Here is an 18,241-nt window from a genome sequence, read left to right as displayed (position 1 = left end):
AGCAAAAAAAAAATAAGTCACAGGACGGAGCTCGGAGCGACTCGACATTAAGGTTTTTGTTTGTTTGTATGCTCGTGTTTTCAGAGTGAATCTAAACTGCGATAAACGTGTTTCTATAACCATTTATAGGTTTAAAGGTCCAGAGCTGAAAAACGCGATCATGACGACGATGTTCACCGTAGGATAATTACGTGTTTGTTTATGAGCACTTTTTAATCTTTTACGTGTCAGTTAAGTCTAAATTCTCACGACTTTGTTCACGTTACACTTACGTTTTTTTTTGTCCACGCAGGTTTGAATCGTACTTATGTGTAGTTGCACTTCACGATCATGAAATCTCATTTGCGACATTGGAATTTTAATGAGGAAAGTTGTGAGAACACAACGGCGGAAAAACAAAACTTTTCCTGAGAATTTAAACAATTCCGAACTTTGTACGACTAAATTTACAGTAAATCACCTTTCAGTTCACAGAGGAAAAAATCTGACATGTTTGAAAATTAAAAAAAAGTGGGGCGGGTCCAAATGAAATTATCTCGTAAACACGATAACTACGACGCCATCAAAGGCCAAACTAAAGTTGTTTCGCAACGTTGTAACTTGTGCTTGTCAACCTATCGTGATTAACCACGATAATTATGATTTATGACATTATTGCGATAAATTAACACCTGAAAATGTCTCTACCTGACATTTTGGGTATGAAACATCGCGGACAGGAAGCAAGAAACAAGTAAAAAACTAGAATCATTATAAATGGAAAGATGCAGCGCCCCCTTGTGGTGATTCACGATAAATCACTAGGACTGTATTTTTAAGTCATAAGTGTTTTTTTTCCCCATTTATGATTAAATTAACCAGTATGAACTTTTTTCCCTTTATCGCAATGATTTTAACGTGTCACCTGCTTCCTGTTACGTCAAAAAAAAACTAGCAGCGTCACAACAGATTGTCCCGACTCTTTTTTTTTTCCCGAACTCCGTCGCCCATGTTTTTTTTTTTTGCTTCTCTCGTCAGGGTCACATGCTCGAGTAGAAACAGTTCTTTTATTTTGAAAAATAAACGTTTGTACATCGCAGTGGAAAACACGGCGTAGAAAAACACGTCCAGTGTTGAGAACGAGCCGCTCACACATTTTTAATCTTTCAAACAGTTTCAAACAATCGGCTGATTTTTAAACAAAGAAAAAAACTGCGACGAGAAATCACTCGTCTAATTTACAGACTTGAGATGAATTCACTGGAACTTTTTTTTCTTTTTTTGCTCTAAACAGCAGCAGCACATGACGTTTGCATAATTTCATTCACATTTTCTGCTTTTACTTTGTTGAAACCAGAGGGAAAAAATGTGTTTGAAGCAAAGTTTGGTCTCAAAGTAAAAAGTTTAGAGGAATTTTTTTCTCATTTTAACTTAAAAGTAAATGGCTCAGATTTTTTTTTTTGAAGTAGTGACACGGAGAAAAATTTATTTTAGCCACTTAACAGAAGACTGAGACATCTTTAAGAACATGTTAACGTCTTAATCTCACTGTGAGACGGACTTTTATAAACCACTCACTCTCCCACACCAAAGCCCATAGAGAAAGTCAGTGATTTTAACATCACACACACAGGAGTTGTTGATCCACTGCTGCCTCCATCACTAAGTTCTAATGTCTTATTTTGTCAATTTGGCTTTTGAAAATCTCAATTTAGATTTATTTAAGTGACAAAAAGTGTCCACACGAGGAAGCAGCAGACCAGCAGCTCCTGTGTCCCCGTGAGCTGAAATCACTGACTTTCTCTATGGGCTTTGGTGTGGGAGAGTGAGTGCTTTACAAACGTCAGTTTCCTGTAGGAAAAGTCTGTCTCACAGATATAAAGATATAAACGGAGTTAAAGACGTGAACGCGTTCTTAAGTGTTTGTAGATGTTATATTGTCAGCAGCAGGGGGCGCTGTGTCTTAGTGATCTCATAAAAAAAAAAACAACCTGAACTATCCCTTTAAGTCACATGTCATAACAAATTTTTTTTATATTTGGTTCAGCAAAAACAGGTGGAATGAAAAATGAGGAATTAGCAGAGTTTGGATTTAACGTAAAGGAAAAAGATTCTCGGACTCTCGCGACTTTTCTTTTCAGACAATGTAAACAGCAGGTTTTCAGTTACTCAGTTGAAAATGGAGGAATGTGTAATTTACACAGGAATCACGATTTTTCTTGTTTGGAAGTCAGCTCCCGAAAAAAACAACAACAAAAAAAAGAAACTGAAGAAGAATCATCGTCAGTCAAACCCTGTTAACGTGTTAAGGCCTCGGAGTTAAACTAAACACAATTCCTCGGATGTAACGTTAATGATTTTATCTGCATAGGGATCAGTGCGTGCAATACGACAGGCCCCGCCCCCTCCGATCCAGGAACTTAAAGTTGGGCGAGAATGGAAAAAAAAAAAAAACGTGACGACAGAGAAACAGAAAGGACGACTTGTTTTGCGTTAAATCTCTACAGTCTGAGCTCTGCGGCGCCATCTGAGTTAGGTAGCTGGTAAATGCGTCCCTCAAGCCCCTCCTCCTCCGCCATGGCGACAGCGTCACTTGAACATGCTCTGCAGCATGGCGGTGGCGTACGTGGGCCGGGCCTGGCGGCTCTCGATGGCGCTGCGCAGATACTGGATCCCGCCGCAGCGCTCCCAGATCTCCTCGAACTGTCGCGGCAGAATCTCCGCCCCTCTCTTCCTCGACAGTCCCGTCTCCTCCAGACTCAGCTCGCACATCTCCATGTCGTCCTTTCCTGTCGGACGGGAGAGAGACATTTGGTGGTTTTTAACCGACAAAAGCATCGGTGACGTAAAGCCGTGATCGTCTGCATATACGTGAACCTTTATTGTGAAAGGTTCACTCTGACGTGACGCGATCACGGCTCCTGACGCTCATTTTCAGCTCATTGTCGTCCGACTGACAGGAGATCGCAATCTGTGTCGCGTTAAATTACGACTTCCAATGTATGAACCGCAGCCTTTCGTCTTGATTTCTGGTTTTTTTTAAGACGATTCTGACTTTGATTCTCATGATTTAAACTTTACTAAAAAAACAAAAAAAAAAAACTTGCTTATACATCGCACTTAGCACTTCATAGTTTGTTCTACTTGAAGCTCTTACTTACTTCTAGCTCTTATTTGTACCCTAATGTTTATTGTAAATCACTTAAAAGTGTCTGTTAATGACATGTAATGTAATGTAACGTAAACTTTGGATCTCGTTATTTTTGAATTTAAATCTCAAGATTTTCTTTGACCTCATACGAGCATGTGTAGAGAAGTCCTGCACTTTAACACGTCGCCCCCTGCTGTTCGTGTACGTAATGCATTGTGTGTCGAATGTTACATTTCTGTGGACGAACAGTTTTTTTTAGCCGATCACGTTGCTCAAAGCTCCTCCCACAGACGCGTGCGTGTGTATTGCGTGCAGTACTCGCCTGCCACCAGCAGGATGGGGTGTTTGTCGGGGTGCAGCTCCATCTGCCGGGCGATCCAGGGTCCGTCGAAGTGTGCGTACCACCAGCCTTTCTTCTTGCCGTGAGGATCCTTGTATTGATCGCCCGGACGCACAAACGGGATGCGGAAGTAGCGCTGCTGACGATTCATCGCCACCTCGTACTGACGCGCCGGGATGGGCGGGGCCGGGTGCTGCTGAGCTGTTTGTTTACGTTGAAAAAAAAAACAAACAAACAAAGAGAAAACGGGTGAGTTCAGTGATTGAATGATGATAAACGTGTGATGATGCGTTCAGGGACGGCGAGAGAGTTGGAAAGTGCACAGCTGGTTTGTTCTAGAGTCAGGTTCAAAATTGAAATTCTAAACGATGAACTTTATTTAAACTTCTTTCACATTATTTCTATATATTTCTTTATTTCCTGTGAACAAATGAGTGGTTTATAATTGTAATGGTTTGTTTGAGACAGAATATCAACAAACAACAAAAGATGGGAATTATTTTGTGAGTCATTGAGTGAAATAAGTATTTGAACGTCTATCAAAACATCACTGAGTGGAAGTTCAGAGGTCACATGTTTGCAAACATCTCGGGAGGAATGTTGGACCATTCTTCTCCAAATCCTTACGGTCTGAAGGCTGTTGCTTAGCAACGGGAAGCTTCAGCTCCCTCCACAGATTTGTCTATGGTCTGCAGACTGGCTCGGCTCCTTTGTGACCTTGGCTTTGCAGGAAGATTCATCCACGACCCAGTTTAAGTGTCCTGGCTGAGAGGAGGAGTTTGCCACACAGGGTTTGACGTCCATCTGTCCCTCGCTGCGGTGAAGGTGACCTGTCCACTTAGCAGAGAAACAAAGTCTCATCTGACCACATGACCTTCTCTCCATCATTCTCTGAATCATTCAGGTGTTCATTGACGGGCCCGGACCTTATGGGTACTGTGGGATTGTGATCCATTATGGTGTAGGGTGTACCCAATGGTTTTGTTGGGGACTGTGGTCCCAGCTGCAGCTGTGTGCTGATCACTGATACTGTGGCACCAACAGTTGTGTCCTTGGCACCCAGCCTCTCGTCAACGGTCTCGTAGCTCATTGTGGTCTAGTGCAGGTCTACAATCTTGTCCCTGACGTTGTTAGGAAGTCCTCTGGTCTTGCCCGTGATGGAGTGTGGTCAGGTGGACAAATGTCTTTCATACAGGTAACGAGTTGAGATCAAGATTACTTTCTGTAATAAATAAAAAATGAGAGGACTGGTCTGCGGGAGACAGAAGTCTTTATTGTTTGTTGGCGCGGGTTCAAATACTTATTTCAGGCAATGTCTTGTTTTAGGACGCAACAGCAAAGATGAGTGTCTGTGAGTGTAGTCTGTGCTTGTTTGCTTGCTATAATCAACAGCTGTGTCTAATTACAAGAGCAATATGAAGCAGCGGTTCAGCCCTGCTCGTCTGAAGACCGGACACCCGTGCATGGACACCCTACGACCCTCCACTCTGGACAATGGAAACCCTTTTGAGGAACACGGCATGTTCAAGCAGACCTGACTGTCGCTGTCATCCTCCAGGACAACTGATGAGCTACACATGAACATCCACTGAACATCCAAGCTGCCAAACATCTTGACCTCAGTCGAACCAAAATGTCTTCCGCAGACAGTCATGGCTGTATGTGTCAGCATGTGTGTGTGTGTGTGTGTGTGTGTGTGTAGGTGGATCCTGGACCTGAACCTCCCGCTGCGGTGGACTTCCTTGAGCCACATTCTGTGCTTGGTTCCAATAAACCTTTCAAATGTGGGGTTTGACTTGCTGCTGCTGGTTTCGAGGGAGTCTCATTACTCATGATGCAATCCGGTTTCTCCCCTAGACCTGGTCCTAACACTACTCTGACCCCATGGTTTCCTTCCACCAGAACCTTTGAAATAAGATTTTCCATCTGTCACTGTTAAAATAAACTTGCCATTAAAAGTATCGACTGTTCATTAGTTTGTCGTCACGATCGTGAGTCACTTTAGATCAGATTATTTAGATCAGATTATTTAGATCAGATTATTTTTTCTATGTTGTACAGAATCAATGGAAACATACAAAAGAACAAAATTAAGATGAAATCAGGTTGTTTTCTCTGTGAGTGTTTTTCTTCACTCACTCACTCACCGTCACCACAACATGGCGTCCGACAGAGAAACAAACTTTCATAATGAATCTTTGATTCTCGTCATTTTAACTCGTAAACTCTTTTATTTAAACTTTGTATCCCATCATTTTATTCTGCCACTCATTTCCTTTGATCTCATGCAAACACGTTCACTAAAGTGCTGAACTGTCCCTTTAACACTCGCTCACACACTCCTGTGACTCCTCCCCTCACCTCCTGTCCTTGAACGTCCTCTGACGTTGGATCAATAATGTGACAAATCGCCTCTTTATCAACGAGAGACTGAAGGACTTCACCTATCACACACACACACACACACACAGCAGATGTTACCATGGAAACCAAACCGCCCTCCCAGCCTCCACCTCCTCCACCATCACCATCTTCATCATGATGATGAGGATGAAGGACAGAGGAAGAATTCCCTCAAACAGAAACACTGAACACCGACAGACGACAGGAGCGGCAAGGGGGCGGGGTTAATAAGGAGCTGGGCGGGGCTGTAGCTCTGCTGTTAGCTGTGTTCAACACTAAAGGAAACTTACATGTTTTTTTCACAGGGGCGGGGCAACCTGAAAATAAACGTGACGGGGTTTACACACACACACACACACACACACACACACACAAGAGACACAGAGAGAGACACAGTGAGACACAAACACACAAACACGGAGAGGCAGACAAAGAGACAGAGGACAGGAAGTGATGTAACACAAGCTGTTCATAAATGACATATAAATGACAAATATGTTTTTATTTAAGTGTAAATAAACAAAGTGGATTAATACGTCCATGGAAAATAATCCCTATAGAGAAAAACACTTAGAACATAAAAGGGATGAATTTGTTATATAAGTCACTCAATATAAATGTATATATTCGAATATCACCTTACATATAAATATAAATCTATATTCTAAATGTAAATCTAAACATTTATTTTATTGAAAAAGTAAAGTAACGTAAAGTAACATTGATGTTAAGTTTTTTAAACTGCGCGGAGACGCTAATAGTTAAGTTAAGTTTTATTAAATATGACGGCGACTTTTTTTAACGTCACGCTTTTTACACCATACGAAGTAAACATAAAAGTTACGGTAATGGGGAAAAACATTGTCGTACCGTAGTCGGTGACAGATTTCGGCGCCCGCTGCTCCGTCTCCGTGTTTCTCTTCTTGTTCTTTGATTTCCAGGCGTGATAAACTTTGAGACGACGGTGAAACTCCTCCCTGCAGGCGGCCAGAAGCTCGATGTCTGCGCGCAAAAACAAACAAACAAAGAATCTGTGAGTGCGACAAAACGTTATCTGCTGCAAAATATCGCAGCATGAAAACATTTGTCGTAAAAAAAAAACACCTCACCACAGGAAGTGTTGATGGCGTCTCGCAGCTCTGCGTACTTCCACTTGCTCAGCTCGTACTTCTTGGCGTCGGCGGCGGCTTTAGACGCCTGAACCTGCGGACCTCTGCCACGGGACGGCAAAAAAGATCGCAGAGAGTTAGCGACAGCAAACGTACGTGGAGTTCGGTCAGAGGGGCGGGGCTTTGTTACAGGAACTTGGGTTTAAAAAATAAGATTATTAATCACATGTGAAGAAGTGAGTGGGCGGAGCTTACAGTGCCGCAGGTTTATGTTTCAAACCGACTCAAAGATGAGTCACTTTTTTTTCTCGCAAACTTTATTTAAAAACACAAGCAGACTCAAAAAAAGTTGTTCTTTAAATGTGACCCTTTTCGTAAATGCCACGTTCTTGCTAACTATTTTCCACGTATTCTGGTGTCGCATCTCGTTAGCCGCACAGATTTGTGCAGTTTAAACAAAAAAAACCCAATAAAAACAGTCTGCGATATTTAACAGAAAGTTTGCTTAGATGCTATAACAAGGTTTTGCTAACTTGTGAGCTAAACACGTGATTTTGATATTTGTGGCAGACTTCCTGTGTGCAGATCAAATCGAGTTTGGAGCCGACTGGTCCATGTACGGGCGAGTTAGAGGGCACTTCCTGTTTTTGCGGTGCCATGACGCCACCTGATACAGTAAGCTCCGCCCACACCTATCACAGCACAGTCACATTTGTAGCAGGTGAAGAAGAAGAAGAGCAGGAGTTCACATCAGCAGCTTCACTGTGAGAAGGAAACAGAAAACTCGTACACGTGATCTTTCCGTCGCCACGGCAACATGTAGCAACAGCAACAGCTCGCTTTGTCAGATTCTTAGCGGCGACATGAAACGAGTCGCAAGGAACGACTTTGATCCAAACTTAATGTAAATGTGGAACAACAGGAAGGTGGTAGGCGGAGCTGTGCTATTATGTCAATTGCACTTCAAAATAAGAGCCACCAACGACAATCGTAAAAAATAAAAATCACATGTTTTTTTGTGAGCTATCGTTTTAGTCGTCATTCTTATAAACAAAAACAAACAAACATGTTTTTTATTTTAACTGTCGTAAAACAGGAAGTTGTCAAACTTCGCACGTGTGCAGAACGCGTCGGCTTTTTCCGTGGTGTGACTTTTAAAGGTGAAATATGTGAGAAATGTATGAGATTAAAGACATAAAAAGGGACTGTGATGGTGTTTTAATCAGACGTGAAATTACAGGAATTAACATTTTTTAAATCAAAGTTCAATCAAAAATCTTATTATTTTTTCTGATTGATTTAATTCTCTGAGATTTAGACGAACATTGTTTTTTTTTACCCACCGCGACAGAATCTCAGTCATTTCTTTCGCCATTTCTTCCCTAAAAAAACCAACATGACGTTGCAGTGAAGCAGAAACAAAGTTATTAAAACAGAAATAAGCAGCGAACCACGGGTTTTACAACAGGAAACAACCACTCACTCTCCCACACCAAAGCCCATAGAGAAAATCAGTGATTTTAACAGGCAGGGACACAGGAGCTGCTGCTCTACTGCTGCCTCGTGTGGTCACTTTGTGTCACTGAGGTCAATCTGAACAAAGGACTTCAAAAGCCAAATTGACAAAATAAGTCATTAGAACTTAGTGATGGAGGCAGCAGTGGATCAACAACTTAAAATCACTGATTTTCTCTATGGGCTTTGGTGTGGGAGAGTGAGTGGTTTATAAAAGTCTGTCTCACAGTGAGATAAAGACGTGAAACTGTTAAAACATGTTAAAAAAGTCTGAACTATCCCTTTAAAGTGTTTATCATAATAAAAATAAAAAGATTGTGTGTGTGTGTGTGTGTGACCTACATGGTCATGCTCTTGAATTTAGTGACTCCAGCGCCGCTGTGGACAGAGGATTATGGGATGTTATGTTTACGACAAGGCAAAAAAAGAGGAAAATAATCAGGAGAAAAAAAAGTTTTTATCATTTAAAGTTAAATTTGGAAGAGTTTTATTGATTATGCTGTAAATCTTTCAAAATGATATTTGTATTCGTTCAGTTTTTAAGATTTTAAAGTTTAAATGATTTCTTTATTTCAAATTGAACTAATAATTCACTTTTTATCACGCGTCTCTTGAATTCATTTGTTCACTCAGTCACCGACAGTTTGATTGTGTTTCTGCGATAGTTCGGATTAAAAAAAACGACGATGTTAGAAGCAGATTATTACAGATTATTACAGTCACACAGTCACATGCAGCAGCAGCAGCGGGGGGGGGGGAGACACAGAGGTGTTGGCGGCGGTTTAAAAAGGTCAAAGGTCAGATCAGGGGTTAAATGAAAGGGTTAAATCTCCGGGTTCTTACGCTGCTCGTTCTGGAGACGATGGAACTGAAGAACCGTCGCTGAGAGAAGAAAAAAAACAGAGAAAACAAAGAAGAAACAAAGAGGTTAAAACACGCCGTCAAACAGGAAGTCCATGTTTCCACTTCCTGTTCACGATCGTTTGAATTTCACTGGAGGACAAAAACAGAAACACCTGGGAAAAAAAAAAGATTGACATGGACAGTTTCCTGTCTGCCTCCCTGACCTTTGACCTCTGCCACTCAGCCTGTCAGACGTCCTGTGAGGTCAAAGTTCATTCAGAGCAGAAGAACGACAGAAGTTCACCTTTCTTTAAAAGATCGTGAAGGAGGAGAAGAAGAAGAGAAGAGTTCTCTCCTTTGTCCTCAAAGAACCACGTGCTTGTGTGTGTGTGTGTATGTGTGTGTGTGTGTGTGTGTATATGTATGTGTGTGTGTGCACGCGTGCGTGTGTATGCATGTGAGTGTATGCGTGTGTGTGTGTGCACGTGTGTGTGTGTGCGCGCGCGCTACCTGCGCAGTCCTGCATCGTTGAGCGTCTCCTCAGGAATAAGCTCCGCCTCACTCTGAGCGATCCTCAGCGCCAGCTCTCTGTCTCTGCGCTCCTGCTCCAGGATCGTCTGACGAGCGGCATCTTCTTCACGCTCGGCCTGAAACTGAACCTCCATCTCCATCTGACACACACACAGACAGACAGACAGACAGACAGACAGACAGAGACACACAGAGCCAACGATGGGAATCTGTACGAAGACAACACTGATCGATCGATCTTTCGCAAAAACGTCGCGTCACGCGAACATTTTTGTTTGGAGATTTTGTCCCCCACACCAAAGTCCATAGAGAAAACCAGTGATCGTAGCTCGCGGGGACACAGGAGCTGCTGGTCCTCTGCTGCCTCGTGTGGTCACTTTGTGTCACTGAGGTCAATCCAGATGAAGGATTTCAAAAGCCAAAGTGACAAATTCAGACATTTGAAGTGAGTGATGGAGGCAGCAGTGGATCAACAACTCCTGTGTGTGTGATGTTAAAATCACTGGTCTCACAGTGAGATAAAGACGTCTTCTTCCGTGTCCTCCTGTGCTGCGTGGGAATCATGATGATGGACGGTCAGTGAGTGCAGCTACACGTTCATATCCTGTCTGAAGTGACACTGAGGCTCACTGAGACACAGTAAAACCACACGTCGTCACACTTTTCCGTCGCATTCTGGGTCATAACCGAGAAAATCTGGACAGAGAGATAAATAAAACTCCTGCTGCTGTGTCTGTGCTCAGCCACCAGCACACATGTATTTGTGGGTGACCCAGCCTGAGGCCCCCGGGCCCCAGGGCCCTCGGCAGCAGCTCTGATCTAAACACTCGATGTGTGTCGACACTCGAGGGAACGACATATGATTAAAACTCATCTGTGTGTGTGTGTGTGTGTGTGTGTTTCCTTGGTTTATGTGGTCATATGACGCATTGACACAAACAGAAACGACTTTAACCACTTCACAAAAGACTCACCTCATAAAATCTACGTCAGTTTAAGTCTGAGACGTCTTTAAGAAAGCGTTCACGTCTTTATCTCACTGTGAGACTGAAACTAAAGTTTGTAAACCACTCACTCTCCCACACCAAACCCCATAGAGAAAACCAGTGATTTTAACTCACGGGGACACAGCAGCTGCTGGTCTACTGCTGCCTCGTGTGGTCACTTTGTGTCACTGAGGTCAATCTGAGTGAAGGATTTCAAAAGCCGAAGTGACAAAATAAGACATTTAAACGTATGCTAGTTAAGTTACTGTTCTTACTGTTATTCTACATCTCCTGTGTGCTGTGACACTAAAATCACTGATTTTCTCTATGGGCTTTGGTGTGGGAGAGTGAGTGGTTTACAAACTTCAGAGATAAAGACGAGAAAGTGTTCTTAAAGATGTCGTAGACTTAAACTGACGTGAGAATGAGGTTCTCAGCAGCAGGGGGCGCTCAAGTGTCAGTGCCTCACACAACCACACTTCAAAAAAATCTAATTTAAGAAAATAAAAGTCTGTGTTTTTACACAAAATTAATTTAACCATATCCAGTTCCTCAGAAATGAGGTTCTGTGTCATTAGGACCAGGTTTTGGGCTCCATGAGGACTGCTAGTCCTGACAAAGGTCATAAGGTTCAAATGTAATCACCGCCCTGAGCAGAACAAACGATCAGACCGAAGCAGTCGAGCTTTCATCCGCTCATAAATCACATGCCGTTTGTTTTCTGTAATCTTATTCTTCATTCAGATTAAATTACTAATCTCACTGGTGTCGGTGGTGGAGGCAGAAACGGATTCACACCACAAACACCCACCTGAATCCTCTTCTCCTCCTCCTCCCTCCTCTTCCTCTCCTCCTCCTCGTGCTTCCTCTTCAGCTCCATCTCTGCTTTCCTGATGGAGGGAAGAAGAAGAGAAGTGATCACAGATGAAGAAAGGATGAGAGGATGAGATGAGGGAGGTGAAAACATCTCTGAAAATGATTCAGTGTGAATGATTTCTTTGTTTCAAGGAGCAAATAAAGAAAAACACTTTCCTCATTGTTTCATTTGTCAAACAAAAGTTTGTTGTGTTTTGAATTCATGAAAAGTCTCAGTTATGTAAATAAAGATTAATGATGGATTAATAACTGTTGTTTCTTTCAGGCTGTGAAATAAAGATGGATTCAACTTTATATATTTTATTGTTATTATTATTATTATTATACAACAGTGTCTGAGAAGATGGATTTGAATAAAGAACTATTCTTTCAAAAATAAAATACACATTTTTATGTTATCGTTCATAATAAAATACAAATTTTATGTTATCTTTCTTTTTAGTAGTTATTCTTTCAAAATAAAATACACATGTTTACATTATCTATCATTTCAGTAGTTATTCTTTCAAAATAAAATACAAATTTTATGTTATCTTTCTTTTTAGTAGTTATTCTTTCAAAATAAAATACACATTTTTTTACATTATCTATCATTTCAGTAGTTATTCTTTCAAAATAAAATACATATTTTACGTTATCGATCATTTCAGTAGTTACTCTTTCAAAATGATGTTTCCCCACAGTGCATAGGCTTGATGTCGGGTCAGATCTCACGCCGACCTTTGACCTGGACATGGTTGGTCCTGTGTGTGTGTGTGTGTGGACACTCACTGTCTCCTCTCGTCCTCGTCCTTCTTGCGTCTCTGCTCGTCCTCCTCCCTCCTCTGTCTCTCTCTCTCCATCTCCTCCTGGATGCGCCTCAGTCTCTCTCTCTCCTCCTCCTCCTTCTTCTTGTTCTGCATGGACGTGAGCAGCTGCTCCGAGCGACTCACCAGAGCCTGGTGCTCGTGGTCGATGTCCAGGCGAGACATGACGGTGCTCTGAGGAGGGGACAAAAGACAAAAGACACCACCTCTCAAATGTCTTTAAATGATTTCTTTGTTGTATGGAGCAATAATCCAGATGATATAAATCTCTCTATCTGCTCTGCATAGTTACAGTATACGCTGATGACACCATTAAATATACTTACATATTACAATGTAATGAACCTGATTTGAGTTAATAAATGACTGCTTACATAGTGTGAGACACTTCAAAATAAAATACCTCATTTTAAATTGCGTTAGGCTGTAACTGATGGTTATTTTCAGATTTGATTCATCTGGGATTATTATATTGTTTGGTCCAGAAAATGTTAAAAAACAAAAGACTGTACTGAGTGTGAAGGTGAAATGTCTTGTATATTTGATATACATCTTGGATATTTTGAAAGAATAACTACTGAAAAGATAATGTAAAAACGCGTATTTTATTTTGAAAGAATAACTACTGAAAAGAAAGATAATGTAAAAATGTGTATTTTATTTTGAAAGAATAACTACTGAAAAGAAAGATAATGTAAAAACGTGTATTTTATTTTGAAAGAATAACTACTGAAAAGAAAGATAATGTAAAAATGTGTATTGTATTTTAAAAGAATAACTACCGAAAAGAAAGATAATGAAAAATGTGTATTTTATTTTGAAAGAATAACTACCGAAAAGAAAGATAATGTAAAAATGTGTATTTTATTTTGAAAGAATAACTACCAAAAAGAAAGATAATGTCAAAATGTGTATTTTATTTTGAAAGAATAACTACCAAAAAGAAAAGATAATGAAAATGTGTATTTTATTTTGAAAGAATAACTACAAAAAGAAAGATAATGTCAAAATGTGTATATTTTGAAAGAATAACTACCAAAGAAAGATAATGTCAAAATGTGTATTTTATTTTGAAAGAATAACTACCAAAAGAAAGATAATGTAAAATGTGTATTTTATTTTGAAAGAATAACTACCAAAAGAAAGATAATGTCAAAATGTGTATTTTATTTTGAAAGAATAACTACCGAAAAGATAGATAATGTCAAAATGTGTATTTTATTTTGAAAGAATAACTACCGAAAAGTAATTTTGAAAGAATAATGAAAAGAAAGATAATGTAAAAATGTGTATTTTATTTTTTATTTTGAAAGAATAACTACCGAAAAGAAAGATAATGTAAAAATGTGTATTTTATTTTGAAAGAATAACTACCGAAAAGAAAGATAATGTAAAAATGTGTATTTTATTTTGAAAGAATGAAAGTGAATGTGTTGTGGTGTGGATGGGGCTGCCTGCACTGCCCCCTGCTGTCTGTTAGCAGGAAACCAGTCCTGAACTGAATGATTTTTTATGATACTAAACGTAAACCGCCTGTCAATCAAACTGCAGCACAGTCTGCTCTCATTTGGTGCTGTCCATCATTTTGTGACAGCAGGTGTCACTTGAGATGAGAACAGACCATGTGACCAAACATCATCATCGTCGTCTTCGTCGTGGTCTCACCTTGATTTTGACCATCAGAGCGTCGATGGCGGCGTCCAGATCCTGAACCTGACGACTCATCTCCTGTTTGCCCTCCTTCAGTCCGGACACCACCTCGTTAAAGCCAGACATCCTTTTCTTCAGGTGACGAACCTTCACCAGGCCGTCAATCCTGAGGACACGCGCACGCACGCACACGCACACGCACACACACACACACACGCACACGCGCTGCGCACGCCGCGCGCACACGCACACACACGCACACGCACACAGCTGAATTAAAGGGATAGTTGAGGTTTTTACAGCCTGAGACAAAGACGCTGTGAAAACATGGCTGATTTTAGCCACTTAACTCAAAACTTGTGTGAGAAAATCTACGTCGCTATAAGTCTACGATATCTTCACCTCACTGTTAGACAGACTTTTCCAACAGGAAACTGAAGTTTGTAAACCACTCACTCTCCCACACCAAAGCCCATAATGAAAGTCAGTGATTTTAGCCCGCATGGACACAGCAGCTGCTGGTCCACTGCTGCCTCGTGTGGTCACTTTGTGTCACTGCGGTTAATCTGAGTGAAGGTTTTCGAAACCTGATTTGACAAAATCAGACATCTGAACTTAGTGATGGAGGCAGCAGTGGATCAACAACTGTGTGTGTGTGTGATGTTAAAATCCCTGATTTTCTCTGTGGGCTTTGGTGTGGGAGAGTGAGTGGTTTACAAACTTCAGTTTCCTGTTGGAAAAGTGTGTCTCACAGTGAGATGAAGACGTGAACATGTACTTAAGATATTGATGCGACGATCAGGATAATCCATGAACATGAACCATGTATAGATTCAGTTAGTTCAGACATGTAATCCTGTGCTTCTCACATCTCAAACAAACCTCACAGTCAAACACCAGTGAGTCGTTCCTGATTATTAAACTCATATTTCTTTGCTTTCATCAGAACGGCCGTTCTGAGAGGTGCTACATAAAAATAAGTTATTATTTCTGGAATTATTAATCAAGTGCGTCTTCCAAACATAATGCTCTCCGTTTGTCACAGGAGACTTTACACGACGCGCTGACTTATGGTTTAATCTCAGTAAAGAATGGTTTCCAGAGCAGCCAGGAATTACCAGCAAGACGCATTATTCTGAAAGGGCTTCCGACTCCTGGGGACGCGTGTGCACACAGCGGCGTGACGGTGACAGTCACTCACACAGCGTGTGTGAGTGAAACAAGAGGCTGAACGTCAGCGCTCGTTTATCCCAGTGTCTGCTCATGAATACATTAGCATCTGTAATCTGGATCACACCCAGGTCCTGCACATGCTCACCAAACCTCACTCGCCTTGAGCCACGTCATGAGTGGGCGGTTCTTACAAACAAGGATGTTAAGGAAAAACATGGACTTTAAGGGAAAAGCATGGACATTAAGGCGGGAAAGGACACTAAGGGTCAAACATTATTTAAGGGAAAAACTTTCTTTTGTTAAGGAAAAAAACCCATGGACGTTAAGGGAAAACAAACTGTGTGCAGCTTTATATCCACATCTCCTTTATCAGGATAAAAATATGCAGATTATTTAGAAGATTTATTGATTTGATTGACTTTGTCGATATGTAAATGTTGTCAGTGTTTGTCAAACTCTAGAAATGTCAGAAAATATTCACATTTAAGAAGCTGAAAAATCAAAACTACATTCATCGATGATCAATCGTGGTTTAAAACAAGAGGAAAAGTTGGTTTTAAATCGTTGGAATTGTTTGTGATTTCAGTTTTAATAAGACGACACGTGTGTGTGTGTGTGTGTGTGTGTGTTATTAAATACAGTGCGACGCTGTTTACGACGCGGGAGTTTAAAACGACTTGATGAGATCTGGAGTCGACTCTCGGGGAAAACAACTGAGACGAAAACAGAGAGAAGCTAAAAAAAAAAACTGACAAAGGACGAGGTGGAAGTAAAGTGAAGTGTTTGTCCTTCATGTTTACATTCCCTCACCCTCACACTCATCCCTCACTGTCTCACACTCTCTGAACAAACACACTGTAAATGGACTTCCTCCTATAAACCATCAACTCTATCCATCATGTGTGCACCAACACAGCACATATAAACTCTTATAAACTCGTATAAACTCTCCGGGTTTGACGGCATCATTAAAACATTGTTCTTCTTTCACTTCACGTTAACTGACATTTATCGTCAACAAACATATTTCTTGTTACGTTTGTAGTTCATGATGAACGTCGACACTGACAACAAACTTGCCTACTAACCAGCCATCCTACTAACTTACCGACCTAAAGACCAGCTGACCTTTGGCCCAATGATCTACCAAACTAGCAACAAAACAATCCAACGATTCACCTAACAACCAGCTGACCTACCAACTTCCAACATGACCAACAAAATTATAACCTACTTCAACCAACAACCAGGTCACCTGCTTACCAGAACATCGTACCCACTTATCTACTGACCCTAACGACCAACTAACCAAGCCGCGGATCTACTGACCAACCTCTGAAACCAGTCAACTGATCAGCCACCGACCCATCAACCTCACAATCAGCTCACCCACTCACCAGAACTTCTTACCAACTGATGTCCAACTCACCCGTCTACCGACCAACTAACCATAGAACTGACTTCATGATCCACTGACCAACCTTCTTACCTCCCTTAATCTGCTGACCAACCTACAAACCAATGGCCGAACTTCCTATCTACATTTCAACCTACCAAACTATCAAAGAACTGACCTAATGACCTTCCGTCCAATCTAGTGAACTTCATACAACAAACAAACCAATCAACTAACAGACCTTCTTTAGTGCCTATACTAACTACTAACCAAGCAACCTACCTAAACAACCTACCTAAATAAATGACCTATTGACCTGCCGACCACTCTATTAGCAGAACTACCTCTGTACCGACAGACCGACCAGCTGACTGAGGGATTATCCACCAACTGATTAACCTGTTTACATAGAACTCAACCAGCTTCCTTACCTCCCAACCTACCTAGCACACCTCCTACCGACCAAATGACCACCCAACTTACTGACCCACCTACCAACTGACCAAACAGCTGCCGTTACAGCTCAACTGTCCAATGATTGTTGTTCAAAATCCAAAATCAATCGAGAAGAGAAAGAATAATGATCAGCGACTTTTTCCTCACATCATGTTTGTCGCTAAATTCTGCTGCAGCAGTCGTTTCGTCTCCTCCCTCCTCATCAGCTGAGCACCAGCGGGTTGCCAGGTCAAAGAAAACCCCCAACCGAGGAGAATAAAAAACAAAACACCTGCCTCCAAACACACACACAAACACACACACACCAGCCGCTGCTGTTTGTCATTTAATGTTAGAGGCAGACGGACGCTGCTGAGCTGTGAAAGTGGTAGATAATAGCGAAGAAGATGAGGGAGAGGAGGAAAAAGTGGTGAGGTGAAGTGATAGCGACAGCAGAGGAGAGAGGATGAGAAAGGGAAGGAGAGTTGAGGATGAAAGATTGGAGAGAGGATGACAGCGGCGAAGAGGAGGAGAGAAACTGAGACTGAACGACCACGATGACGAAGACCAATGAGGTGCAGAAGCAGATGAAGACGTTAACGGAGGACAAAGAGTTGAGGAGGAAACTGAGAAGGAGCGGGGAGGTCTAGATCGGTGGTTCCAAAAGTCTTGGGTCCAAACTGTTGGGTCAAGTTTATGTTCGCAGACGTGTTCAGGGTCGGTCTCTTGTTTCGAGCTGATGGGTGAATGTATGGCAAAGTTACAGGCCACTTCCTGTTCCGTGGTGAAAATTGACCATGGCCACGCCCCTTTAGACATCTTTGGAAATCTCGATACGTTTATCACAAATTGGCACTTTTTCTTTGTTGGCTAACGATTATACAAACATGCTCATACAAGTTCGTCCATTTCATGAAACGAACAAATCGAGAAAAAAAATGGATGCCAAATTCAAAATGGCTGACTTCCTTTTTAGGTCATGGTGCCAATGGACCCTTTTGTACGTCTTGGGCTGTGACATGTTCCCACCAAGTTTCATGAAATTCGG

At 41.4% G+C, this 18,241-nt stretch overlaps 1 protein-coding gene across 5 annotated transcripts in view; it reads right to left on the bottom strand.

Annotated features, from left to right (window-relative positions):
* Positions 1 to 2,219: 2,219 nt before the first annotated feature.
* myo6a (myosin VIa) overlaps positions 2,220 to 18,241 on the bottom strand; it is a 69,045-nt gene continuing 53,023 nt past the window's right edge. For 2 of the 5 annotated variants that reach the window (XM_044049562.1, XM_044049566.1), the window contains 11 exons: positions 14,205 to 14,355; positions 12,505 to 12,713; positions 11,669 to 11,747; positions 9,851 to 10,011; positions 9,341 to 9,379; positions 8,840 to 8,875; positions 8,326 to 8,364; positions 6,983 to 7,086; positions 6,744 to 6,875; positions 3,453 to 3,671; positions 2,220 to 2,768 (listed from right to left, as the gene is read on the bottom strand). In XM_044049562.1, coding sequence (XP_043905497.1) covers positions 2,569 to 2,768; positions 3,453 to 3,671; positions 6,744 to 6,875; positions 6,983 to 7,086; positions 8,326 to 8,364; positions 8,840 to 8,875; positions 9,341 to 9,379; positions 9,851 to 10,011; positions 11,669 to 11,747; positions 12,505 to 12,713; positions 14,205 to 14,355 — 1,369 coding nt within the window. In that variant the 3' untranslated portion in view covers positions 2,220 to 2,568. Of the gene's footprint in view, positions 2,769 to 3,452; positions 3,672 to 6,163; positions 6,191 to 6,743; positions 6,876 to 6,982; positions 7,087 to 8,325; positions 8,365 to 8,839; positions 8,876 to 9,340; positions 9,380 to 9,850; positions 10,012 to 11,668; positions 11,748 to 12,504; positions 12,714 to 14,204; positions 14,356 to 18,241 lie in introns of all 5 variants that reach the window. The other 3 variants (XM_044049564.1, XM_044049565.1, XM_044049561.1) reach the window with 2 other exon arrangements.

Source organism: Solea senegalensis, linkage group LG17 (genome assembly GCF_019176455.1).
Source record: "Solea senegalensis isolate Sse05_10M linkage group LG17, IFAPA_SoseM_1, whole genome shotgun sequence".
Lineage (NCBI taxonomy): Eukaryota > Metazoa > Chordata > Actinopteri > Pleuronectiformes > Soleidae > Solea > Solea senegalensis.
The sequence above is the reverse complement of the archived record's forward strand: the minus strand, read 5'-3'. Positions and strand labels throughout refer to the sequence as shown.